Here is a 27,787-nt window from a genome sequence, read left to right as displayed (position 1 = left end):
GTTCTTTCAGTAGGATAAAACTAAGCAGGTTGATTTAGTTCCTTCAATGGAAGAAAGACTGTGTAACAGAGATAGGAATTCAGAAAAGCAATTGCTGTTACATAGAACTCCCACAATTCTCAGCCACTGGCCATGCTGGCTGAGGATTGTGGGAACTGTAATCCAACACCAGGAAGAGGGCCTTTCCTGCTGTGGCACCCCGACTGTGGAATGAGCTTCCTAGAGAAGTTCGCCTGGCACCTACATTGTTCTCCTTCCAGTGCCAGGTGAAGACCTTTTTATTCTCCTGGTATTTTAGCATTTTAGCTTCCTAGTCTTTTAGCTTTGGTGTTTTAAATCTGTATTTTAAAATCTGTGGTGCTGGAAAAGACTCTTACAAGTCCCCTGGACTGCAAGGAGGTCAAATCAGTCCATCCTATAGGAAATCAACCCTGACTGCTCATCGGAAGGACAGATACTGAAGCTGAAGCTCAAATATTTTGGCCACCTAATGCGAAGAGAAAAGTCCCTGGAAAAGACCCTGATGCTGGGAAAGATTGAAGGCAAAAGGAGAAGGGGGCGGCAGAGGATGAGATGGCTGGATAGCATCACCGATGCAATGAATATGGACTTGAGCACACTCCGGGAGAGAGCGGAGGACAGGAAGGCCTGGCGTGCTATGGTCCATGGGGTCACGAAGAGTCGGACACGACTGAACGACTGAACAACAACTGTTATTTTGTGGTTTTAAGCTTCATATTTTATATTGTTTTATGCTGTGCTTTGTGGTTTTAATTTTTGTGAACCGCCCAGAGAGCTTCAGCTATTGGGCGGAATAGAAATGAAATAAATAAACAAACATATCTGGAGAGCAGCAGATTGGGGAAGGTTGTGTTATACAGAGAGGCAGGTGCTCATGGCTTATCCTGAGGAACACACGAGAACAAACTGCGTTTTCTTAAAGTAAAAACTCCATTTTATTGGTACTTTTGACAGGAACATAACACAGAGGCAGAACCTTTCACAAAACAGATATGTCTGCCTCTCTCTCTCTTTGGAATGTTAACGTCTTCGGCTTTATTACTTCTGCTGAGATTAGCTACTTGGGTAAAAGCCAAGCAACGCAGAGCCAAGGAAGGGAACTACACAAAAGCAACTGACAGCGATCAGTCTTGCATACATAGAATACAGAAGTTGAGTTAGCAAGGCTATTGTGTCAATGGAACTAGTTCTGCAAAGGAGAAGGCAGGGGAAGCAGAAAAAAAGCACATTTCAGGGCAGGAATGATTTTTTCCATTCCCATCACAGTTTTCAATCTTCTCCTCCACACAGGTTCAGGAGTGCCCTCTGATAGTCTCCTTTTGTGTCTTGCTGCAAAGAGAGAGAGAGAAAACACAAATTAAACATTAACCCCCCTAACACAGTGAGAGTAATCAATTCTGGATCCCAGAACAGTACAAAAAATAAGGACAACTTTTCCCATGTATGCATGTTTTGCCATGTTTCAAAACTTGTGTGTGCGCGTGTGCTTTAAATGGAAGAAATGGTGCATAAGGGCTGGTTAAATTTCAAAGTGAGTGGGGCATGGAACGCTGCACATACAAAGTATTGGGGTTTAAGTAACCCCACAGCAGTGATGGTGATGGGAATGGCAATGCAAATACATGATGCAGTAAGGATTGTTAGCCCATTCTTCTCTCAACTGCTGTATCAGCAAATGAGCTATTGTGACACAATGTTAAACACCACAGCAGTAGCCTTGCTGATGCAGCAATTAAGAACATATTAACAATTAGGTATTTCTTTTCATGTCCCAGGAGGTTTTGAGTTCAAAGAGGGAAAAAAAATGTGTGAGTAAAGTCAGTGATACTGCATAGGAATTATGCAATCCAATGCACTTCTACTCAGAAGTAAGTCCTGTTGAGGTAATTAAATGAGACTTGTTCCTAGGTAAGTGTGTATAAGATTCAGCCTACGAGTCTCTACAGGATCTGTGAAACTACCCCTGGGTGGTTGTTCCCCTTTAGTATAAACATAGATACCTAATACATTTTTAAAAAAAATCTTTGTCAAATGCTACTTTTTAAAATAAAAAACAAAAACCACGCACACACACACATACACACACACACCAGTGATTTAATTGGTGTTTATCTGACCTTAGTGCCAGATGGGTAAAGTGCTTTCCCAAATGCTAAAGATCAATAAGAATCACTAGCCAACTTTCTCTGGTTTGAGACCAATGGATTCCAAATGCAATCTTTTCTAGCCACCATTCAAGTGAGATCAGAAAAAAATCTGAACAATGGCACACAACTGAAACCTGACAGAATTACAAAATAACCCCATTCTTTGCAAAAGGGCTTGTACAGGAGGACGTCACTCTGGATTGCAGGCACAAGCAACAAAACCAAGGATCTTTTAAAACCATGGGATAAACCAGACGTTGCATTAATGGTTTGTGTAAGGTAGCATGCATAAGACTGGCCACACCTCCCCCCCCTCTCCCTCTCTCCCCCCCCTGTTTTTAAGCAAAAAGGAGCTGCAGGGGCTCCTGATCCAGATTGGGGCAGAATGGGCTCATTCTTTTCCCCTGCACCATTTTCTAGCCAAAAAACTCTTTCCCCCTGCCCTCACTACTACTTTCACCCCAAATTGCATGGGAGAGATTTCAGCAGAAAAAATGGTGTGAAAAGGAAGAGTGAGCCTCCCTTCTGTGAAATTCCCATTCCAGATTCCACCCTCCTATCAATGTTTTTTGTTAAGAAAGGGACGTGGCCAGTCCTAAACAATGCCCTTTCTAACAGGCTATTAATGTAAATGAAGTTTGACCCTTAGACAGCCCCCATCAGTAGCTAATATGAAGCCCCCTCACACCAAGTCAGAGCAGTTGCTCCCTCTATTTCTGATGTTCTGGCAGTGAGTGCCGCTATTATTGAAGCCGCAATGGCAACACCCACGCACAAGGCTTGAGGGAATGCTGCAGTTTGCAGAAGTACCAAAAATGTTCAGAAAAACAAACCCTAAGGGGAACCCCTTGTCATTTTCAAATTGTTTTTAATAGTATTATTTTAAATATATTTGTTTTGTTGTTTTACTTGAAACTGCTTTTAATAGTGTTTTAATACTGTATTTAAATATGATTTAAATACACTTTATATAAACTACCTTTATATAAATCTATGATGCGACCACATTTAGAATACTGTGTACAGTTCTGGTCACCACACTTAAAAAAGGATATTGTAGAGCTGGAAAAAGTGCAGAAAAGGGCAACTAAACTGATCAAGGGGCTGGAGCATCTCCCCTGTGAGAAAAGGTTACAACAGCTGGGATTGTTTAGCTTGGAAAAAAGGAGGGTCAGGGGAGACATGAGAGAGGTGTACAGAATTATGCATGGTGTGGAGAAAGTGGATAAGGAGAAACTTTGCTCCATCTCTCATAATACTAGAACCCAATGGGGTTTGATTGGTGGGAGATTCAGGACAGATCAAAGGAAGTCCTTCTTCATACAGCACATAGTTAAACTATGGAATTCACTACCACAAGATGGAGTGATGGCCACCAATTTGGATGGCTTTAAAAGGGGAGTACACAAATTCATGGAGGAGAAGGCTGTCAATGGCTATTAGTCCTGATGGCTCTATGCTATCTCCAGTATCAGAAGCAGTATGACTATATGCGCCAGTTGCTGGGGAACATGGGTGGGAGGGTGCTGTTGCACTTGAGTCCTGCTTGTGGGTTTCCAATGGGCAGCTGGCTGGCCACTGTATGAACAGAATGCTGGACTAGATGGAGCCTTAGTCTGATCCAGCATGGCTCTTCTGATGTTCTTATATTAATATTTAATATAATATTTAATATAATAATATAATTATTTAATATTTAATATAATATTTAATATTGCATGTGAACCACATGGAGCTTTTTAATATTAAAGTGAAATACAAATATTATTAATAAATAAATAACACCCCTCCAAATAACCCAGTGAGAACTGAGTGTCCTGGCCACACACACACACACACACACACACACACACCCTGACTGCTGGGGGTTGGGAAAGTGGAAAATTAGGGGATGGAAAAGGGTACTGTGGAAAAGGGCTGACTGACAGGAACAGTGAAGAGGCGCACTCACCTGGATGAAGTAATAGAGGGACTTCCCATATTTCCTCTTGAATTCACTCTTAACTTTCAGCATGTCAACCTCGGCGCGGGAGACCATAATCCTGATCAACACCTTGTCTCGGGTTCCTTTGCCCTGGAAATAATTTTTTTCATGTTTAAGCTTCGTTGTTTGTAATGTTTGAAAACTCTTTAAAAACATTTTTTTAAAAAAGGCTGGATTTGACTGACAGTGGATGAACACACAATTATTCATTATACGGGTGAGAGAAGGACCTCAGGGACCATGTGCACCTGGTAGAGCAAATGAAGCCCATCTGAATGAAGCCCATCGGAAGCTTTTCCCATCTCAGAACTCAGACAGAAAACAGGTTCATTTCTGGGTCTGATTTCATGATACGACAACTCAGTACAAGGGTAAAAACAAAAAGCAAGGAAATGTTGTGCAGCTCTATCCCATCATTTGCAGAGCTGTCTGCTGATTTAGGGCGCAATCCTCTGCATGTTGAGAGAGAGAGAAAAGTCCTGCAACGCCCAGCATGCCGCAGCCAGCATGATTCTGCTACTGCTTGCTTGGGGGAGGCTGGAGTAATCAATTACTTTCACATGAACTAGCATATTACCAACACGTCAACATAGCTGCCTTTTTGAGATGCAGAAGGGAATGTGAGATGCACTTCTGGGCCTCGTTCAAAGTGTTGGTGTCGACTGTAAACCATATGGTCCACAGACACTGGAAGGCCTGCTTCTCCCGTAGGAGCTACCCAACAACAAGATCCTCCATGGAGATTCTGCTCCGTGTGCCCAGGTAATGAAACTGGCGATCAAATACACAGAAAAGAGGAACATCTGATGCAAGGCAGTGGGGCAGAGTCCTCTGGCTCCCGTCCGCACAGACCCCATTGAGATAAACAGGAATGGCACAGGACCATCGCATAGGAGAGCTCTGGCACATTCCCCGTTCATTCCAATGGCGCATGCAAAGGGCAGCTTCCCAGGGGATTATTCCCCCGATCTGTCTGCAGATACTGTACCTTCATTGAGTCATACAGTCGGTCAGCAAAGTACAGCTGCTTGTTCTGAATGCACTGAACTGCGGAGGGGAAAAGATCAATATTGAGGTAAAGACCCATTACAGGACAACTGAAGACAGCATTGATATACAGCGATCTGGGAGGACTGTGACACAAAATTGCCAAGATCCAGTCCATGGCAGAGCCTTAAAATCCAAAGTCTAAATTTAAGTATTTATTTTGGATCTCAAAATCAGGCACACACAGTGGAGGCTGGAAACCTTGATGTCACACCTTGGCGAGCTCCTTTAGAATTCTGTCTGGTTCTGGCTGAAACCAGGAGCAGGTCCACCACCCCACTGACACTGGAGCCACCAGCCTCCACTGGGTACCTTCCTCCCCTCCAAGAGTAGCAGTATTTAACACAGCCTTCCCCAGCCTGGTGCCCTCCAGATGTTTTGGACTACAACTCCCAGAATTCCTGACATTTGACCATGCTGGCTGGGGCTGCTGGGAGCTGAAGTCTAAAACATCTGGAACAGACCAGGTTGGGGAAGGCTAATTTAACAGGGTATCGCATTTATCAGCAACAGCATGACTGCAATCCCCTGTATGAGTACTTGGGCGTAAGTTCCACTGGACTCAGTGGTGCTTACTTCCAACCCCATAGGTTCATTTTGTAAAGCAGGTTGAGCTTTAACAAAAGATATTCAGCCAGCTGAAATGCAACCTTCAGCTTTTAATAAGAAATCTGAACCACCTTGCTATTTTAATTGCTAGCATGAAGTAGGAACCTCTTCAAAGAAAGGGAAAGAAGTATCCAGCCTCTGCTTGATTATTAATCAATTAATATTATTAATTGTTGTGAACTACCCAGAGAGCTTTAATAAAGAAAGAAAGAAATATATTTTCCTCTGACTTCCTCTGTGCTAATCGGTCACAGACCATAGTAAAACTTGAACGCCTCATTATCGCCTCATTCACTTGCCTAAGCAAGGAGGGCCCAACAATTCTCCTGGCACTCTAGCAGGCGACACCACCATTCCTGCCCTGACAAACGACCCCCCTCTACACCATTGATCATCTTGTCAACCACATATAATATGAACGGCCATACTTGGTGGTCCATCTGCCGACAGTGGCCAGCACGATGCCTCTGTGGCATTTAAAGTCAGGGGTATGTTTGCAGCATCCCTGTCCTGTGCTTCACTACCAGCATTGGACAGCTTACTATTCTATCTCTGTGCATTTACTCACCAAGATTAAGGAAGGCATTTTCCAAGTCTCCTTTCACTTCCTTCTTGATGCTCTCCAACATGTCATATGGGCTGTAGCTCTTGTACCTCTCAAACACTATCAAGGTTATGGAATAGAAAAGGAAGGTCAGAACAACAATTGCATGGAAGTTAAACGTGAAAGGAGAACACACACATTCTGTAATCACTGCCATACATTTGCAGGGCCCAGAAAGAAAACAATCCATTGGACTGCAGGTACCCAGCTCCTTTGCAACCTCAGTTCTTCATCACTGGGAGTTTGTTTCATCCCTATTCCACATGGGGTTGCCGGGGTTTTTTAGTCCACATGAAAATTTGTATGCATTTTTGTGTGCAGTTTTTTTTAAAAAAACCCTGCACTTCTGTTACACATTTCCCCCAAATGTATGTGTTTCTATGCACATTTTCCAAATGTGCGCATTTCCCCCCTTTGAAGCACGTTTTTGCAAAAACAGACTTTTTTTAATATAAGCACTTTTTGCACATTTTTTAAAAAAATGTACCCTTTTTTGTACCGCTGCATATGAATGAAGCAACTGCGTGGTACATAGGAAGCTGCCTGAGACCAGGTCAAACTATTTCTTCATCTAGCCCAGTATTTGCTGCAGTGGTGGGCTGCAGCCCTCCAGCACTCACAGGTCTTCCCCTCTCCTGCTACCAGGTCTTTGCAATGGGAGATGCTGGGGACTGAACCTGGGACCTTGTGCATGTGGAATGCGTGCTCCACCACCGAGCTCTGGGTCCCAACCTTCAACGCATAGCTCAGTAATGCAGCACATGCTTTGCACGGATGGGTCCAACCCCATGACCTCTTCTCCTCAAGCCCTTGCCCAGCCAGTAAGGAGAGCAACAACTCGATGAGAAGGACCCCATGTGATTGGCCCTGTGCACACTTTGAACACACACACACACACACACACATCCCTGCAGTGGCCGGAATTGCAGTGGCTGGAATTGCACTAAGGGGTTTCAGGCCAGGCTGGCCCAAGACATTTTGCTGCCGGAGGTGAAGAACAAAATGGTGCCCAGCTCCCATTCCATGTACAAAACTGACTGGGCTGGCAGTTGAATCTTACTTCAACACTGACAATGGGACAACATTCTCCACTGCATTTAAAGGCAGCAGGTTAACTTAGGGGGCTCAGGGAAAGCCATGGGGCACATAGCTCTCTCCTCCTGCTGCCACGTCCCAGCATCTGTCATTCGAAGTGACTGTCTCACTCTGCCTAAGGGTAGGGCCGGCCTTGGTTTCACATTACCTTTCTGAAGATGGGGGACACTCCTCTCGGTCATTATGTTGATCCACTTGGGAACATCTGTGCCCTTCCTCTTCACACCAGCATCATACAGATCCTGCAATTGAAATGAAAAGGGGTCATGCGTCCGCTCCCTGGCTGTAGCAATACCATTCATTCAAATGTGAAAACCTGTCACCAGTATATAAACCATGGGTGTGGCCTTCCAGATGTTGCTGGACTCCAACTCTCACCAGCCTCAGCTGGCATAGCCAATGGCCTGGGATGATGGGAGCTGTAGTCAAACAACATCTTGAGAACCTCAGGTTCCCAACCCCAATAGAAACAGACCCATTGAAAGGCTACCAGGTATCACATGGTAAGTCATGGAAGCCATACAAAAGCTACCTTTGGGTCTCAGTTTCTAACTCTGCAATATCCTTTGAGGATAAGGCATTTGGGGCTTTTGAGTTTAGGAGAGTAGGGACAGGGCGATGCAGACATGAAAGGATTTTTTAAAAATTATGCATGGTGCGGGAAAAGTTTTGCTTTAGAATCACAGAATCATAGGGTTGGAAGGGGCCCACAAGACCATCGAGTCCAACCCCCTGCTCAGTGCAGGAAGCCCGATTCCTAGGTGGTCTCCCATCCAAGTACTAACCAGGGCTGACCCTGCTTAGCTTCCGAGTTCACGCACATCACACGCACATCACACACACACACACACACACACACACACACACATCTTCCCTTCCTCCGTAATAGCAGAACCCAGGGTCACCCAATGAAACTGTAGTAGATTGAGGGACAAACCAAAGGAGTTACTTTCCCGCCCATTGCATCACTTGCTCGTGGAATTTGCTGCTTAGGGGGATTAGAGCCATTTACAGAGGATCGTCTGCCTCATAATATCAGCCGCAGGGGCAAACAGCAGGGCAGAGCTATTGCCTTCACGTCCAGAGGCATCTAATTGGTGACTGTGGGACACAGGAGAGTGGCCTTTGGGCCAATCGAGCTGGGCTCTTCTTCTGTTCTTATGGATGGCCCATAAATGAAGGGGCATGCAGATGCATTATTCTAACAGGAAAGCAGATCATCCGGAGCTGTCCAGAACCACCTACCCGAGCGTCTTGGTCAATCAGCTCATAATTCACCACGGAAGTGTCCTCGTTCCTCTTCCCCTTTGAAAACAAGAACAAAAAACATCAAGTCAACACCTGTCCCAGGCACAACCACGGAACACTCATTGGCTGAGGGTTTATTCAGAAGAGATTGATCCAGAATTTAAGCAGTCTCTCATCAGCCCTGATGGGCTGAGGAGCAACTCTAGCCCTCATGGGGAACATAGACGTTGAGATATGCGGTTATGTGCTGCGTGCGTTTGCGAGCATTTGTACTGTCAGCATTTTGCCTTTTGTGCCATTTATTGTGTTATCTTCATCATTGTAGTGCCCCCCCCCCATTATAGTGTGACAATGCAAGTGTTGCTGTTTTCACCATTACAGTAACTGGATTCCTAGGCCTGCCTTCCCCAGATTGGTGTCCTCAAAGTGTCTTGAACTACACCTCCTAGTATCCCCATGTCAGCTGGGGAATGCTGGGAGTTGTAGTCCAACACATCGGGCGGTTATCAGGTTGGCGAAGGCTGATCTAGGCTGAAACACACCCTTAAGATCGAACCATAAGCCCGATTTCCAACACAGCATCTAACATTTTCCAATACAGCATCTAACATTTTCATAATACAGGTCTCAGATGTGTCTTCAGGCAAATAGCAATCTAACACATGAAATTAGTTGCTGTTGATAAAATTTCTGAGACACCTTTCTCAAAAGAAAAAAAGACTCAAGGCAGTTTGTAACAGAATTAAAATATACAAAATTTAAAACAGCCACAACAATCTTATATATATATAATTCAAAGTCAAGAGTTAGTTGATCATTCCTTTTTGACTGCCTTCCCGTTGACCGATTCTCATGAAACATGCTTCATTAGAAAGCTCTTGACATGCAGATTCCATGAATAACAACGGTTTTCACCATAATTCAAGGTTGGGAGTTTATTTATGTCCATAAAGCCAACTGTTTTAATTAGATTTGATTTTTGTCCACCAACTGCGTTCGCGGGGAACCGACTGCTTGTTATCCATTAAAATACAACCACCCCATAAAAAAGTTAAAGTAAGCAGAGGAACAGATAGCCAGACGAAGAGATTCCTACCCTGGCCAGTGCAACCATCAGTTTGCGGAAATCACCAGATGTGTCCGAGATGATGTCTTTTTCCAGTTCAGTCTTGTACACTAAAAAAAATATAAATGTATATGAATCAGGGATTAATGGGGAAGCAGCCTTTGGGTTTAGATCAACGGTCCAGTATTGAACTTTCAGAACTTCTAGTTACAATTGCTTAAGTGCAAATGCCCAGCTCAGATGTAAGGATAAATCCTGGTTTGTCATTAAAAGAATGGGCCTGCACAAGCCTCAGACTAATGCATGCACTCCTACCTGCTTCACACCCAAGAGGAGGAGATTGGAAGCTTTTGCTTCCACTTGGGAACCACAGTTCTCCATTGCATCTGAAGTCAAGGAACCATGGGTCGTTGTAACTGTGGTTAGTTAAAATAAACTAGGTTCAAATCATGAGGGACTATGCAAGCCTGAGGCTCATGCAGGCTTGCGTTCATAGATACCACAAGACATGGCTTGTCATTACATCTGATCTGAGCTTTTAGTGCCAGCTTTCTAATAGTTTTTTTAAAAATAACCTCAAGTAGGACAACCTAAATGAAAAATAAATAAGAAACAAAGAGTCTTCTGGTACCTTAAAGAGCAACAGACATGATGCCACACGACTCGTTATCGTGCTGTAGAGGCTGACAGTGCAATCCTACCCCTGTCCACTCAGAAGTGAGCACCAATAAATTCAGTGGGACAGACTTCCCCTCTGGAAGCTTAAGCCAAGTTGTTGAAAGGAGAAATCTGTCTTACAGCAAGAGTTGTGTGCACTCTGCATACCAAAGCCCAGTGCAGAACTTGGCTCCATGAGAACTTTAGCATTCATATAATTACTTTATGGATTTTTATTTTATTTTCAGGCTGCCTTTAAGGGGGGAGGGGGGCCTTTCCAAATGCATCCTTCACAGTGAAGAAACTTTCTTTATGAGAAATAAGGATGGCCCCCATGACGTGATACATCCCAGCAAATAACACTTGTTTGCCCAGAAGACGTTGACCAAAATGCATTGGACATCTTACACTTTTCATTTAAGATTTCCATATATCTCTCGGCCATGCTTTGCCTCCTTTTGCTTGCCTGTAAAAGAACTGCCACCAGTCAGCCCGGATCATGCGCACCCTACTACAACGGTGCTTCTGAACTCTTTCATGTTATCACTAAACACTTGGATAACTGGAATCTTCTATCCGGATATCATCACATACATTCTCAAGTGATTCAGGGCCGTTATCTAAGGAGAGAATAAAGCTGTTCCATCTTGATCCCCACACCCTTCCTGGTTGACTTACTTTCCTTGTACACTTTGTTAATTATGTTAAGCTCCTGGTTTGTCCTCGAGCAGATGATTTCAATGAGCGTGTCTTCATCAGTTCCCAGGCCCTGAAACGGAAATGAAAAATCAATTTATTGATATGTGGAGGTACTCACTGGCAATTGCTACCTGATTTTAAATTGAAAGGTGTGGTTTTACAGGTTGGCCTGTAATTTCCACTTGTACAGAGAAGGAGAGAGAGTGTGTGATTCTACTCTTTAATTATGCATCTCTCAGATTTGGCCCTGTTTGGGATGAGGGAAAGCATCAATACAGGAATGAGAACCTCTCAAGCAGCATTAAATTATAATTTATTCAGCCCAATGTGTTTTGATCACAGTCTTCCTCAGGGTACTGTAAAACACAGCAACACTATTTTCTACGTGCTCCATTTGTAATATTAAGTAATACAGCACTTGGAAAGCACAGAGTGTGACTTTGTGTTACAGCAACCCTGATTGATATTGTAAAAGGAATGGGTTGTGCTGAATCAGTGACCCCTTATTGAGCCATAAGAGGTTCTCTCTTACTGTTCAGCACTTTGGCTAAGAACGCATATTTCCCATAACTGTGAAGCCATTAATGTAAGATGGCATCAACTGTATTATGGAGCCTGACGAATCGTAAAGGCGTCAGCATACGTGCCAAAAACGCTTCTGGGCCACAGGCCACTGTCTAAAAAGCAGATGAGCTCCCAGCCCCGGATAGCTGAATACCACTTCACCTGGTGCATCCCATATAAGCTTGCCAAACAGCTGAAATGGTGACCAGAGGGGCCCTTTTCCAGCACATAAGGTAGGGGACAATTAAAGAGTGGCCCTTTTCTGCTGATGGTGGGAGAAAGGCCATTTTTTAAAAAAAGAGACTAAAAATCTCTGTGACAGAGAAGGAGCGATATCCAGAAAAAGTGCTTTGCAAGAGAGACTGATGCACATGTTCTGGGGCTAAGGGCTCATACTGAAAATAGGTTCTGGAGCACAGCACCAGACAGTCCCACCCTCAGTTATATCTGGATAAAAACCCAAACCCAGCCTCTGCTTTTAAGCCTTCTCTTTGGAAAGGAGAGCTGAAACTAACATTGAATATTTTACTCTGTAACAAGTGCAATGCACACACTGCACCAAGAAGGTGTTTTTGCAAAAAGCAGGTATCAATGCTGTCCAGCCCTTTAAAAGTAGGCAGGGTTTTTTTTCATCCCTGTTAATCTGAACAAAAATATATTTTGCACGACAGACTAATATTCAGATTTCATACATTCTGAACAAGCTGGATAAGTTCAAGGGAATATAGTATAAAATATGTATTTCAAAGTCTGGCTTCTTGTGATCAAAGTCAAGATTTAATCAGCAGGTTCCTCAATCGCTTGTTTTCCCTGAACAGTGAACTGAATACCGAGGTACAGCTTTGAACTAAAAGCTGAATTAACTGGGTGTAAAGTGTAAATCAGTTATGAAGCTGTTAATACAATAAGAAAACTACTAATCCACATGAAAAGCTGCCAAGGTGTTAATTAAACTCTTTGGGAACTCAGATGAACCTCCCTAGCATAGTTCAATCAAAATGATCCCCACCAAAGGGCCGAGAAATGGATTGTTAATTTCAGTTCAGTTTCGGTTACACCCGGAATCATTTATATAGCAGTTTTGGCTGCCAGGATGCTAGAACACTTTCAGGAGAAGAACGTAATTAACAAGACTTTTGTATGTGTCTCTTAAAAAGAAAAGAATAATGCAACCTTTGGCTTTAGAATTAGATACATAATTGATAAATGAAGTTGTTTCAACCAAGAAACTCGTGTAATTTTCTTGTTTTTGCATTACAGTGCAACCCTGGGGAGCCAGAGAGCAACGAAATGAAAAGGGGGGGGGGGAAGCCCTTTAGAATGGATGGTGCAAAATATGCTTTTCACAGTATCAAGATTTTAAATGTGCTCCCATCAAGGATGGGTGATGTATCCCTTCTCTGCTGGAGAGAGGAATGCCAAACCTCTTTGAGACTAAGCCTGATTGAGAGCAAAAGGGTTTACACTGAATACTGTCCACGCTGCTTTTTGTCAGAGTGTTTCCCAATCTCTAAGAGGCTTTATAGACAAATACCACATGCTAAAGCTGCTGTTGGACTGCATGACGGAGTGCTCCCTGTCTGTCTGTCCATTCGTCCAGGCAGTGCCAGCTCCAGGCTTTTGAGTGTGCTTGGGCAAGACACCCTCTCTCACAGAGCCGACCTTCCCACCCCCATTGCCACCAGCTGCTCTTGCCCCCCCCCTTTCTCCTTATTGCCACCACTTGCTTGCTTGGCAGGCAGGCAGAGAGCCGGGGAGCGAGGAGGCTGTGGCACCTCCTGCTCCCGCTCCTCACCACCACTGCCTGGGCCAGAGCGAGAGGCAGGGGAACGCGCAGGCTGCCGTGGCGAGGGGGAGGAGGAGGAGGGATTCTAGAGAGCTGTTGTCAGTGGGCCCCACTAGGGTGTGGGCCCTTAGCAGATTTGTTTGTTTGTCTATCTATCTATCTATCTATCTATCTATCTATCTATCTATCTATCTATCTATCTATCTATTAAATTTATTAATCGTCCATCTGGCCGGTCACCCAGCCACTCTGGGCGATGTACAACAAATAAAAACAGTTTATACAATAAAATTCAACATTAAAAACATCACATTTCTAAAAAATACCCTAAAAGGTAAAGGTAAAGGTGTCCCCAACCAGTCGTGTCCGACTCTAGGGGATGGTGCTCATCTCCATTTCTAAGCCCAAGAGCCAGCGCTGTCTGAAGACGCTTCCGTGGTCATGTGGCCAGCGTGACTGAACACCGAGGTGCACGGAACGCTGTTACCTTTCCTGCCGCAGCGGCACCTATTTATCTACTTGCAATTCTTGCTTTTGAACTGCTAGGTTGGCAGAAGCTGGGACTGAAGACAGGAGCTCACTCCGTCACGCGGCACTCAGGTCTCGAACTGCTGTCCTGCCGACCTTCCGGTCTGCAATTCAGCGTCTTAACCACTAAGCCACCACAGCCCCAAAAATACCCTAGCCCACCCCAAATGCCTGCCTGAACAACCATGTTTTTAATGCATGGCGGAAGCTCATTAAAGATGCCCAAGCATGCCTACCTGTGACACTGGCTATCTGCCTGTCTGTCTCATGCTCACAGAAAACTAAGTATCAAAGGGAAGAGTTCCTGTCTAGCCTTTTCCCTGACATGCTGGTTTTCAACGTGTAGGATTTTGTTGCCAAAATATACACTGTAAGCTCCATGGGGTGGAGACCTGTCTACTTGCTTACGCTAAAGTGCCATGGCTGTTGATGGTGCTGTATAGATAAATCACGCCTGCCTTCCAGCCTGTAGAGAAATGCAAACATCTCCACAACTGTGGCATGGCAGCTCCTTCATGCCGCGGAAGCAGCGGTTTCTCACGGCTTGTTCCCCACCCCAGTACTCGGAGCTGCTTTTTCAAATAGAAGGCCCGTATGCCGGTGCGGTGGTTAAAGTGTCAGATTACAACTGAGGAGACCTGGGTTCAAATCCCTTCTCAGCTATGGAGAGCACAGGGTGACCTTGGGCCAGTCACAACCTCTCAGCCTAAATCTACCTCGCCAGGTTGTTGTGGAGATATAACGAGGGTGTCCCTTCCTCCTCCACCCCCTCAGCTGGCTCCAATTCGGCAGCGGCCTGACATTTACAGGACTTTGCATGGAGCCCTTGCCTTGAAATTCTACATAGAATCATCAAATTGAAAGGGGCCGATTAAGCCATCGAGTCCAACCATGTTGGACTCAGTGGAGGAACCAAGTTGCACACGTGCATGGTGCAGGACAGAAGTGTCCCTTTGCCCCTCTATCATGCAAATAGGGCAACCAGCCTGGGGTTGTGCAAGAATTTCATTGTAGTTTGGAAATCACCCCAAAATGCCCCATTTGCGACCCCAAGCACAAACACAAGTACATGCTCTCCAGAAACGTTTGCAAATCCCCAAACTTGCACTTGTGTTTGGAGAAGGTGCACTGTTAAACATTTACACTTTTTAAAATGCACAATTTAAAAAGTGCACAACTTAAAGCATGCAATTTGAAGTGTACATTTTTTAAAGTGCACACTTTGAAAAATGCACTCTTAAAAATTTCCTTTTTCACAGTTTAGACCATGGGGGGGGGGAGTGAGCAATTTTGAAAAATGTGCACTTTTCCCATTCAAATGAACCAAAAAGCAGATTGCAAATGAGAACAAGAGTGAGCCGAACAAAGCTTTGAAGGGAAGTTTGGAGAGTTTCTGAGAGCTTGAGCATCCCTGGTTCTCCCATACCTACTCCAGCCTCCATAAGTGTCTGAAGCAGGCTTATGAACATTTGAACAAAGCTTTGAGACAGTGCTGCAGGAACATCCTTCCTTCTGGACCACAACTGCAGCACTGTAAAGGTTCTTGGCTGGACATCTATGTAATATACCCCCAGAAAACAAGGTGAAAACTGTTTCATAAGAACCTACACTATATTCAGAGACAGTCCAGTTCTAAGACAGTAGAGGGCAGCATTGGACAAAGTAGAAAGAAGCAGCAAGAATCATTATACTCCAGCCATCCTAGTAGGGATGTACGAAAGTCACTTACCTTTACGCAGGGGTGATTCGCGGTGGGGGGGGGCGCTTTGCCTCGCCCGGCCGAAATTCAGGCCGGGGAGAAGCGCCCCATCTCCCCGGCCGCAAAAGAAAAAGTGGAAAAAAACCCAACAACCCCGTGATAGGCTACGTAACAATTAACGTAGCCTATCACGGCTAGATTTCCAAAGTCAGCCGTGATAGGCTACGTTAATCGTCACGTAGCCTATCACGGGTGACTTTGGGGGGAAAAAAAAAGCGCGTACGCAAATGGCGGCACCCGTGGTCCACAGCCATTTGCGTACGCGCTTTTTTTTCCCCCCCAAAGTCACCCGTGATAGGCTACGTGACGATTTACGTAGCCTATCATGGCTGACTTTGGAAATCTAGCCATGATAGGCTACGTAAATCGTCACGTAGCCTATCACGGGTGTGTGTGTTTTGGTTTTTTTTTACTTTTTTATTTTGTAATGGTGGTGGTGGCAGCCGGTCGGGAGACCGGCTGCCGCCCCCGCCCCCGCCGAAACGCCACCGAAACGCTGCCGGGACCCGCTGCCGAGAGGGACATTCGGCCACGGTAAGTCCCATCCCGGGGGGGCCAGGGGGCCAGCGGAGAATTTCCCCAACACTTTCGGGGGGCCGAATGCTTCGGCGCTCGGCCTCCCGAAGATTCATGGAGAAATTCTCCGCCATCCCTACATCCTAGTAAGTTTAGGAACATAAAAAGCAAAGCACCCTTTCCACTGTGAGGTCGAAGAGCAGGTAACTTTCAGTATTCTGGGTCAGAACAGAAATATATCATGAGCTGAAAAGCAACCGTCAATCTTTACACAAAGTTCTGGAATTGTTTATCACCTAGTGCTGAAAGGCTGGATGGGAGATGATCTCATCTGCTCTCAGAAGCTAAGCAGGGTCAGCCCTGGTGAGTCCTTGGATGGGAGACTGCCTGGGAATCAGGCTTCCTGCACTGAGCAGGGGGTTGGACTCGATGGTCTTGTGGGCCCCTTCCAACCCTATGATTCTATGATCTAGCCCAAAGTTCTCAGCAGAGAACTTTCAGCTTGAGTTTTTGATAGAGGTGGGGTGTTTATTCTTCCCCTCCCCTTTTTTCAAGGATCACAGGTGTGGTGGACTGCTGAGTGGCAGCAGGAAAGCAAGGGGCTTGTTCTCTTTTGCTAATTTTATTTTAACAGCAACAAGAACAGACATCGTCTTGGCTTCCACTGGCTGGCAGCCCTGCATACAACTTCATTCTGGAGCAGAGGCAGGTGTGTGGAAGAAAGAGTGGGGGTCGAATCTGTGGTGTGGAGGCTTACTGGGAGCCAGGGATGTAGGGCTAAAGAAGGAATGGACAAGAGGCAGCCAATATCCTTGGACACCAACAGGCTCTGAAAGGGAGTCATAACACCTTGTGTCAGTTTCAAGATAAGGAAGGAAACTGGATCTCTCTCTAGACCAGTCCCCCCAGTGTGGTGACCTCCAGATGTTTTGGACTACAACTCCCATCATCCTTCACCATTGGTCGTAATTGCCGTGGCTCACTGGAGTTGAAGTCCAAAACATCTGGAGGGCACACTGGGGAGGGCTGTGCTGGCTGATAGAAGTTGCAGCCCAACTTGTCTGGTAGCACCAGGCTGAGGATGTCTTCTCGGGATCCCGTTCTCTGACCTGGATTACATGAGTTCAGCTTTTAAGGCTGAAATATGTGGAGCTTCCTGACTCAGGGTAGGGGGCTGGACCAAACATCTGAGACCCGGGGTATTGGGGAAATATCCCTTTTGAGCAATGGAACTGGATGCAGGAGTCACAGCTTTTGGGTCCCTGTTTTCGCTTACCTTCATGGATCCTTTCAGCTCAGAAGCATCGTACTGGGCTGGAGTCTTCAGGAGGCCCAGGATAACTGCTTCCAGGTGGCCAGACAAAGCAGATTTCAGAGCTGCAGGAAGTTCCTAAAGAGAGAAGGAAGAGAGCAACGATTTAGGACTTGCTGCTGATCTCCAGACTTTTGCCCCCTCAAGAGGTTTAGTCTTCAGTACTGTTATTATTTTTCTCTACCCATGGGGAAGAAACAAAATCATTTGGGAACAATCAAAAGCTTTCCCTTTAAAGACATGTCGATCGGATACCTTATTATACTACAAATCATCATCCCAGAAGTCAACCAATTCTTGTGCAAAAGCTAGGTGTAAGAGAACCTGTGTTTGGGGGCACACCAGTTAATTTCTGGGTAAAGGTAAAGAGAAGTGTGCAGTCGTGTTAAAGTGAGAACTTTTTAAAATAGACTTCAAAATCTTTCAAGAAAGACCTTGTGGTTGAGGGCTGGGAGAGAGGAGGCCGCGTAAGGGGCATAATCCCTTGGTAGTGTCTCTCTCAAAGGGAGATGGGTGTGCCTGGGAGAAAGGAGCATGAAAACCTTTTGAGACTTTTTAGTTTAGGAGGAGAACTGAGGAGGGGAGCCAGGAGAGAGGCTTTCCTCCCTCTCTCCTAATTCTAGGACTCTGGGTCATCCAAAGAAGTTGGTACGCAGTAGATTCAGGACAGGCAAAATGAAGTTGTTCTTCACACACGATGCATAGTTAACTTAAAGAATTCCCTGCCACAGGATGGGCAGTGGCTTAGATGACTCTGATAAGGGGATAAGCCAGATTCAGGGAGCAGAGGTCCATCAACAACTGCAGGCCATGACAGACAGACTGAACCTCCATGTTTGAAGGCAGTATACCTCTGACTGCCAAATACTGGGGAGGAATCCTTTTCAGAGGATGATCTGGAGCCTCCTGAGCTGGATGTCCCCAGGGAACAAGTTGTTTCGGGGGCCCCCAGGGCTTACCAGGAAGGCCCTTGGCCACTGGGAGAGACAGCTTCAGCTCCTCCCCCTAGAGAGATGAGCAGCTCTGGTCCTGAGCCACCACCCACCCCCTGAGGCTACGGGCACCTCAAGGTACAAGTTCAGGACATGGCCAGGCAAAGGAGCATCTACGTACAGAAAATGACTCCTCAAGAGTAAAGGCCCTCTTTGCGAGTAGCAAGTAATGCGTAAAGGCCTCCTCGTGAGCAAGGCCCTCCTCAAGAGTGAAAGCCTCTTTGTGAGCAGGGCCCTCCTCATGAGTAGGGCTTCTGCCAGAGGGCTTGTGACGATTTGGCGCTCAGGCTACTCAAGCCTTCCAGACCAGTCTAGCCAGTGCTGGAACAACACAGGTCCTACGCGCTGGGTAGCACAGCTTCCTGGCTCCAGCTGTGTGCTCAGCACAGGGTTGTGCCTTCATGCCCTGCTTGATAGTTTTTCAGTGGCACGTGGATGGCCACTGTTGAAAACAGGATGATGGACGAGACAGGCATTTGGTCTGATCCCAGAGAGCTCTTATGGGCAACTTTAAAAAATAAGATCTATTTAGCTAGCAACAGAGTTGTGTGTGTTTCCGTCTTTGTTTGGTTCAGCTTTCCGGATTCATTTATGGAGACGCAAATTGAAAACCTAGTCTACGCCATATGTATAAACTCAGCTCAACCTGTGTGGGAAACTAACCTGCGATTCCAAAGGGTGGTTTTGATACTCCCTGTCTTAAAAATATTCAGGGCTATTGTCTTTATCCTTAAATGACTTGAATTCTATAACTATCTGCAATGTCTCCAAAAAAATTCACTGGAAATTATTTCTTCCTCGAGGGAACTCGTCCAGGGAAAGTCAACTTGTACGTCTGTTTCCTGTTTCTCTACCTCTGACTCAGGTTTTTCCACACTGGAATTGGACGGTCATCTGTTTGCACACTCTCCATTGTCTCTCCAAATCCTTTGCCATCTAAACACCCAGTTCTATCCTGGCCAGGGAAGGCCATGTAGGAAAATGACAGATCAGTAACAACCGTGAAAGCTGAAACAATAATCACATCGCTTGTTGTGGTCTGATAAAATCAGTAAGACAAGACTGTCCCACCCAACGCCTTAGCCCAGCTTCCCCCAACCGGGTTATCTCCAGATGTGTCAGAGGGCACCTCCCATCTCTCCTGGCCAGCATGGCAAATGGACATACTAGCTGGGGTTGATGAGAGGTGCTCTCTGACACATCTGGGGGGCACCTGGTTGAAGCCTATGGAGGTTTTTCTTTTTTATGTAGGCAGACAAGTGCAATTACAGAAAGATTTTTTAAAAAAACAAACTGATGCAAGCAAACATCTTTCAATTCTCCCCATGCCTGGCTCTCAGTCACACACACACACACCCCGCCACCTTTATAGACAGCTATACATATTTGATGGGCTTCTCTTTATCCATCAATAGACATTCCAGATCAACCTGACAAGCTAATGCCTGGCAATAATTGAACCAGGAGAGCAGACTTTTATTCAGCTCTTGTGCAATTCTCTCCTTAACGGATGGCAGATGTTTCTGAATTAATTTGGAAGAGCTTTCGTCTCCTACACTGTAATTCTCCCCACGTCTCTCCGTTCTGTCAGTTCCAAGATCCGAGACAATGAAGCTGATACAGCGTCGTGCAGACTTCCTCAACCTGGCCCCCCTGGAAGTGTTCAGTTACAACTCCCATCATCCCTAACCATGCTGGCTGGGGATGATGGTGGCTGTAGTGCTACTCATTCTGTAGGGTGTCAGATTGGGGAAGGCTGCCGTTTAGTGTAGATTTGGAGCTCCTTCCGTACCTTCTTCGTCCTCCTCTGGTAGGCAAAGGCAATGTCTTGTCGCTGTTCATTGCTGCGGTTTGTCAAAATGTTGACAATGGTGACTTCATCCACACCTGCACAAACAGAAAGCGAGAGAGAAGGGACAGTGGGTCATTGACAAGTTGCCTTTGGTGCCTGCCTCAGCATCACCACAGACATTTGAAAAAGGAGCCTGCGTTCAGCTGGGTTTTCAAAAACGGCAGCCAAAGCCCTTTCCGAAGAAAAATGAATCCAAACCCCAGCAACAATAACACGTAATAATACAACACGTTAAATGCTTTGTGTATTTCACAACTGGCAACACTTATAGCAGAAATAGTTGAAATCTTGCCATGAGTCTCTACTTCAGCTTTTCAGTCCCACCTGTAGCCTGAGATGTTCGGATGCCCGAGGTGGAAAATTAGCTATTTTCTATTGCTGTGACCAATGGTTACAATAAGTCATTGCATTATCATTCCACCCTGCCTCTAAAAAGCTCAGGGTGCCATAAATGTCTCTCTTCCCCTGGCCAGTTTTCTCCTCATATCAAGCCCATCAGGTAGGTTAGATGGAGAAACAGCAACTGATCCACGGTCGCCCAATACACTCCATGGCTGAGCCATGATTTGAACCCAGGTCTCCCTAGTTCAAGACAGTAACCGGTGCACCACACTGGCTTCAAATGGCATCCCGCCCTCTTGCAAATCAACATGGAGGAGCAGCTCTTGCACAGCCCCTGTTCATTTCAACGGGGCCTGCACAGGAGAATGTGTTGGTGGATTCCGCCTCTTGGGTCAGATCTGTCCCCTACTCTGCCGCCTTTTACAGTGCGCAAAAGCGGCCTCTTCCTCCCTTTAGCCTCCGCTTTTTCCTGCTTGCCTAAAGCAGGTTTTAAAACTATTCTGGAAAGCATCTGTGCTTCTTACAGATCAGCGAATGAAGATAGACGTGCAGCAACTTGCTCAATGCAAAGTCTAGCATGCACGAATCATTCAGTATGTATTTTCTCTAAATTATTTTGCCACAAAACTGCCTGCCAAGATGCATGAGCTGGTGGAGTGAATGCGTGCGTGTGTTTGCGTGAGCGCGCATAGAGAGAGAACAATTCAAATTATACAAATCTAAGCCATGCTGACTATAAAAAGCAATTAAGGGGAGCCACTCTGGAGGGGAGGCACTTTTCTTACGTCAGCCTTCGCTTTAGTCTATTTCAATTTAAATTCTGAAAATTATACTACTGTGTGTGTACACGTGAATGTGTTTTAAATGAGATCTACTCAGTGGGATTCCCCAAGCTAAGCCAGCAAACACTTTTCTCAACTGGTTTGGGAAACGGGTGCTCGTCTCAACAGGTTTTTCCAAAACAGTATGTCAAGATTGTTACATCTGTCATGGCAAGAGCGGAAACTCTTCCAAAACTGGTTTGAAAACTGAAAACCTTTAAACAAAAACAACAAACAGCCCACACACCCAGATGTGAGAAACACCTGCTCAGTGAATGGTGTGCGGTTCTTGAAAATAACTTTCCATGGCCTGCCGTCTTCCTCTAGACTAGAGTTCTGGTGATCATTTCTTTTATTAAAAGAGAAAAAAGAAGCTTCTAGTCCTCAAGAGCAGAAGCACTTCCACCATTTAGGAAAACCAAAAGGGACTGTCTCTTTCCCTCCCTGTGTTTCAGACCACGTGGTTATTTTACACACTAAGGGTGCAATCCTACTGGGATAGGTGGCTGCCTCCGAACTCGGAGGCAACCGCATATCCAACGCAGGGCAGGAGAAGCACGATGGGGATCGTCCTTTCTGTGCTTCAGAGGCCCTGCATTTACGGCTAGACAGCCAATTTTGGCTGTATGGTCGTGGGACCTCAGGGTGCGGGAAGTGGCAGCCAGATGACACATAGGATGTATCAACCCGGCATTTCCGACTTCCCCGCCCTGACACGCCCCCAGGAACACCCCATTTTTGCCGCTCCACACTCCTCTTCCAAGCTCGGAGTGTGGGGCTGTTCCGCGAGGAACAGAGGAGGAGGTGGAGGTCGGTTCTTGGGGAACTAACCTATCCTATAGCTGTCTAGCCGCTGACTAGCAGCCATAGGATTGCGCCCTAAGTGACCAAGATAACAAACAATTAAATGGGCACATGAGCTCTTCCAGAAGACCGTTATCGTCCTTTTGCACAGCTGCTGTTTATTCAACGGGTCTTGTCCAGGGCAGCTTCCCAGGAGATTGTGCCAAATGTTAACTGGCGAAGAGGGAATGCTGCCTCAGGCACCAAAAAATCTCAGGCCAGCCTTTACTGATTAGCTGGTATTTCCTGGTGTGGGGTTTTAGGCTTGCGGCCCACAGGGGAGCAGCAGTGAGAACAACGGCTGTGACCACAGAATGCTCATGGGATCAGCTTTGGGTTGCAGGGATATTTCCTGCAAATGGCAGAACATGCGTCACTGGAGGGGGGATGAATCACTCGGTCTTTGAGGCTTGTGATGGAAATACAAGCCAAAGTGGTGGCGCAGTGGTTACACGGCACGGGGCCTTATACGGAATCAGACTATTGGTTCATCTGGCCCAGTTCTGTTGACAGTGACTGGCGGCGGCTCTCCAGACAAGAGTTTTCCTGCCCTACCTGACACTGAGGGCTGGATTCACACATGCACGCTTAGCACTCCATTGTTGTGACTTCAAGTAGTGGCATGTAGAACTTAGCATTTGTCTATCACAGACCCCCAGAGCAGCCTACAATTTAAAAAGGAAGGACACAAAAGGAAAAAAAGGGTTGGGAGGGAGGAAGAAATCTGAAGGTGCAGGAGACGGAGGCTGAGAGTGGCTTGCCTTAAGGGGTTCATGGCACAAGTGAGATTCAAACCAGGGAATTCCCAATGTGTAGCTCAATATCTTTGCCACCAACTAAACCAGCTCTTGAGTCACATGCATGAACAAGCCATCATGGAATTAATGCCACAGACAGAATTTCTGTATCAGCTCAAATGCAATTAAGCTGCCAGCCATCTAGCGCAGAGTGATCATGCAAGCGTGGTCATGTGCGGAAAAGCCCTTGTACACCCAGCATATTTCATCTATTCACAGGATTCAGGACAATATGCTGAACGCAGTTTTCCAATTTCAACAGTGTTTAAGAAAATCCAAGATTACAAATGGAGAGAGAGGGAGGTCCAGCAAGTGGTTAAGGAACAGCTTCCAGCTGGAAGAAGGGTGTGTGTGTATGGGGATGTGTGTGGAAAAAGTAATAAGCCGCACGGAAGAATGCTGAGCTCTTCTGTTAAGTCTGCCGAGATAAAAAAGGGACAAGCCATGTTCGGTGCTCTGGCATTTCGGGGCGGGGGGAGCTCCATTTGCATTTCAGGGTAAGAATACTGTCGGCAGGATGCTGACTCATTGCTGCCGAGACACGGGTGGGGCGGTGAGCTGTTCAATTAAGAACAGAGCTCAGCATTCTTCTCCTTCTCTCTGTTCTGGGAAGGAGTCTCAGTGCAGCGTGGCTTTTAATTCTCCTGTTGCAATGCTCTGATCAATCTTGTGAGCACCAATCTGTGGAGATGCTTTTATTATCTATTGGAAGGCAGATAGTCCTTGCATCTCCTCCTCCTCTTCCATATATATTGCCTTCCTAGATGTACCACTTTTGCTTCTACATGGTCTCATGATGCTTTAGAACAGGGGTGTTGAACCTCTTTCAAACTGAGGGCCAAATTCAGTGTGAAGCTCTTGGGGGCTACATTCCAGCGGTGGGTATGGCCAAAGGCAAAAGGGGGCAGGGCCAAAATTAAAAAAATACCAGCCTAGTGTAGCTTAAAGCTCTTCCTGCCAGTATCTAAGGCTCAGGGGCAAGGCAAGAATTACTGTACAACCTCCTGAACTTTGCAACTTGGCTGCAAAGTTCCAAGGAGGAGGGTTACTGCAGCTCTGAGCTGTTGTAGCCTCCTAGGACACTAGCATCAGTTGCACAATTACCAAGCCTCATGGTAGAGATTATATTTAAACAATTTGCCCCACATCCACACACCCCCTCCCCCAGTGCCATCCCTCAAATCCGTGCCCTAGCAGGCGAAAACTCCCAGCGCGAGGGAGCAGATCTAAATGCCATTTCACCTTTGTGGTTCAAGAATCTGCTCTGTCTATATATAAGGTGTTGGGGGAAGATTTGTTTTTTATATCAAAAGGGTCATGTGGGAGGGATTTGAGTCAGACATCTAACATGAAAAATCATCCATGTTCATTACTTGTACATGCCTTTGGCAAACGCAGAAACATAATCCGTATTCCAGTAATAAAAACTATGCAGGTTTGTATACTTTATTCTCTTTCCACTCAACTACAAAAGTAAACCTGGAGAAATGGGACAGGAGAGAATGGAAGAAAAACATGAAGTTTAGGGTTATACACCTGTTGGGGCTGGGAGAGGTTTTTTTTCTCTCTCTCCCTCCACAACAATGAGGGCCAGAAACATGCATGTTCCTTTAAAAATAGAATTCACAGTGTCTCAGGATGCCAAATGATGCAGTTGATAGATGTCTGGGGTGGACAAAGGCCTGATAAATAGAGGAGGAGGACCTTCCTGCTTGCACCTGTTGATCAACTGCATCAGTTCTTTTAAAAATTACATTTCAAGGTGTGGCTCTCAAATCACGCCAGGCTGGCAAATGTGCCAAGAGTTGCTTTCCCCCAGGCTTCTATTCCCAGGCACAAGGAACATGAACAGACATGGGACAGGCTCTCACCACCATCCCCAAAATATCCAACTACATCTGCAACAGGCTGTGAAGGAAACGCTGGCCTCACAGCCGCGCCTCCAGCGTCCCTTCCCTGGAGCGAACCCGGCTGAATTCTCCTTTCTCACCATTCTCTCCTTTCTGTCATGCAAAGGGAAGAATGACTCGTCTTGCAGAACGTGGCCCATCAGTGAAGTATCAATACAGCTGAAGCCCAGATTCAACTGAACGCCATATGCTTTTACTACCCTTTCTAGCCATGCTGGGGTTATAACAGAATCAGGAGGTTAAAGTGCCATGTGAACACATGCTGGTTCTTGGGGCAACTGCACTCTCTCCCAGCCTAATCTACCTCACAAGGTTGTTGTTAGGTTGATTTGGGATGCTGTCCCTATAAACCTGCTTGAATGCCTTGGTGACAGTCATGGAAAGCTTAGAGGACACAACAGTCAGGAGCAGTGAGATACTCCATCGTGCTGGAAAAAGTGCAGAAAAGGGTAACTGAAATGATCAAGGGACTGGAGCATCTCCCCTACGAGCGAAGGCTGCAACACCTGGGGTTGCTTAGATTGGAAAAGAGGAGGGCCAGGGGAGACAGGATAGGGATCTACAAAACTATGAATGGTGTGGAGAATGTGGATAGGGAGATGTTTTTCTCCCTCTCTCAAAATACTAGAACACGGGGTCATCCCGTGAAGCTGATTGGAGGAAGAGTCAGGACAGATCAAAGGAAGGGCTCTTCACACAGCGCAGAGTTAAACTATGGAATTTACTACCACAGGATGTAGGGATGGCCACCAATTTGGATGGCTTTAAAAGGGGGTTGGACAAATTCTTGGAGGAAAAGGCTATCCATGGCTACTAGTCCTGATGGCTCTGTGCTACCTCCAGTATCAGAGGCAGTGAGCCTGTGTACACCAGTTGCTGGGGAACATGGGCAGGACGGTACTGTTGCACTGTGTCCTGTTTGTGGGTTTCCCATGGGCAGCGGGTTGGCCAGTGTGTGAACAGAATGCTGGACTAGATGGAGCCTTGGTCTGATCCAGCACAGCTCTTCTGATGTTCTTATGTTCAGAACCAGTCGGAACTCTAAAGGAGCTACCTGACTCATTCTGACTGAAAACTTTGCACTTGGAGAGCTCCTTTAGGGTTCTGACTGAAACGCAGAGCGGATTCTCCGCCCCACAGACATCAGAGCTGCCGCTGCTGTCTGGGGAATGAAACGGGCTTGCATCCAGCCTGAGAAGATAACAGCAGCAGCCCAGCAGGATCGGCACAAAGCTTTGCCTCGCCCCACTTCGTGTTTCCTCTCCCAGCCAGGGAAAATGGTTGTTGCCAGCGTGCAAAGGACAGCTTTTCTTCACCAGCAACCTACCTTTGGTCTTGATGGCTGTTTCGAGGGCTGCAGCATCTCGATCTGCATCGAAGTTCCCGTATGCCTTGACCGTGGCATAAGCACTTGGAGGGAGAGCGTGCTGGGGGGGGGAGCAGAGAAAAGCAACGTGAGAGCCCCACATTTCGAAAATAGCAACACCCACCCCGTGAACGCTTGCTCTGCTCTTGCTGTTCTGCCTCTTCCCCCTTTTGGCGGTGCCTTGTCTTTTTAAAAATGGATTTTATTGACTGAACACATTCATATGCCACCTTTTAATATGAGAAGAAGAAGAAAAGATCTGTGAGGCAGCCCATGCGAAAGTTCCTTTTTGCAGGGGAAAAAAATCACCCCAACATGCGTAGGAAAAGTTTACTACCTTTCTTCTCTGATTCTAAACAAAGATTACTACCTTTCTCCTTTGTGTCTAAACTTTCTTCTGACGTTTACTGCCTTTCTTCTTTGTGAGCTCACTGAACAGGATGCAACATGGAAATCAGGGATGGGGGATGCACAGCCCTGCGGAGGGTGATGGGCTACAAGTCCCATCATCCTTCAGCACTGGCTATGCTGGCTAGGGCTGATGGGAGTTGCCGTCCAACAAGACCTGGAGGACCACCCTTCCTTCATCCCTGATGGTAAGGAAGGTGTGTCCATGGGCTGCCTTGAGGATTTTTCTTCTTTTTGGTATCGAAAGGTGGCCTGCGAGCATGTTCGGTTCATAACATTGATTTCTTAAAAGAAAAGGCACCGCCGAAAGCAGAAGGAGGTGGCACAGCAAGAACGGAGCGAACCTTCAAGGGGGGGCCACTGCTCTTTTCCACTCACGCCGCTGCCAGGGACCGCTCAAAATGAAGTATGATGCATTGCAGTGCAAACGCTGGCACAGACAAGCCCCCAAGACACCCTAGGCCAGCCGTCCCCAACTGGGGGCCCTCCTTGGACTACAACACCCATCACCCCCAGCCCTCCAGATGTGCTAGATGACAGCTCATCCCCAGCCAGCATGGCCAAGATTGACCATTTGCAGGCAGGGCTTGATGGGAGTTGTAGTCCAACACATGAAGGGTTGGAGAAGGCATCAGGGCTGGCATAAAGGGTGGGCATGGTTGGGCACTTGCTGAGGGCCCACACCCCAGCAGGGGCCACCTGACAAGAGCCCCCTGGACTCGCTCCTCCTCTTCACCATGGCAACCTGCTTATCCACCCGCCTCTCGCTCCGGCCCAGACAACAGTGGTGATGAGAAGCAGGAGCAGCAGATGC

The 27,787-nt window shown here is 46.3% G+C and overlaps 1 protein-coding gene across 1 annotated transcript in view; it reads right to left on the bottom strand.

Moving 5' to 3' along the window:
- Window positions 1-932: 932 nt before the first annotated feature.
- ANXA2 (annexin A2) overlaps window positions 933-27,787 on the bottom strand; it is a 42,040-nt gene continuing 15,185 nt past the window's right edge. Inside the window, exons 3-13 of the mRNA XM_084816689.1 lie at window positions 26,527-26,626; window positions 20,427-20,521; window positions 17,607-17,720; window positions 11,157-11,247; window positions 9,852-9,931; window positions 8,753-8,812; window positions 7,656-7,749; window positions 6,377-6,472; window positions 5,141-5,199; window positions 4,120-4,242; window positions 933-1,350 (exon numbers count right to left, since the gene is read on the bottom strand). Coding sequence (XP_084672815.1) covers window positions 1,291-1,350; window positions 4,120-4,242; window positions 5,141-5,199; window positions 6,377-6,472; window positions 7,656-7,749; window positions 8,753-8,812; window positions 9,852-9,931; window positions 11,157-11,247; window positions 17,607-17,720; window positions 20,427-20,521; window positions 26,527-26,626 — 972 coding nt within the window. The 3' untranslated portion in view covers window positions 933-1,290. The remainder of the gene's footprint in view (window positions 1,351-4,119; window positions 4,243-5,140; window positions 5,200-6,376; window positions 6,473-7,655; window positions 7,750-8,752; window positions 8,813-9,851; window positions 9,932-11,156; window positions 11,248-17,606; window positions 17,721-20,426; window positions 20,522-26,526; window positions 26,627-27,787) is intronic.

The sequence above is a fragment of the Heloderma suspectum genome, chromosome 11 (genome assembly GCF_057233095.1).
Source record: "Heloderma suspectum isolate Gila_16-S chromosome 11, 16-S_ref, whole genome shotgun sequence".
Lineage (NCBI taxonomy): Eukaryota > Metazoa > Chordata > Lepidosauria > Squamata > Helodermatidae > Heloderma > Heloderma suspectum.
Note: the sequence above shows the minus strand (reverse complement) of the source record. Positions and strands in the feature narration are given on the sequence as shown.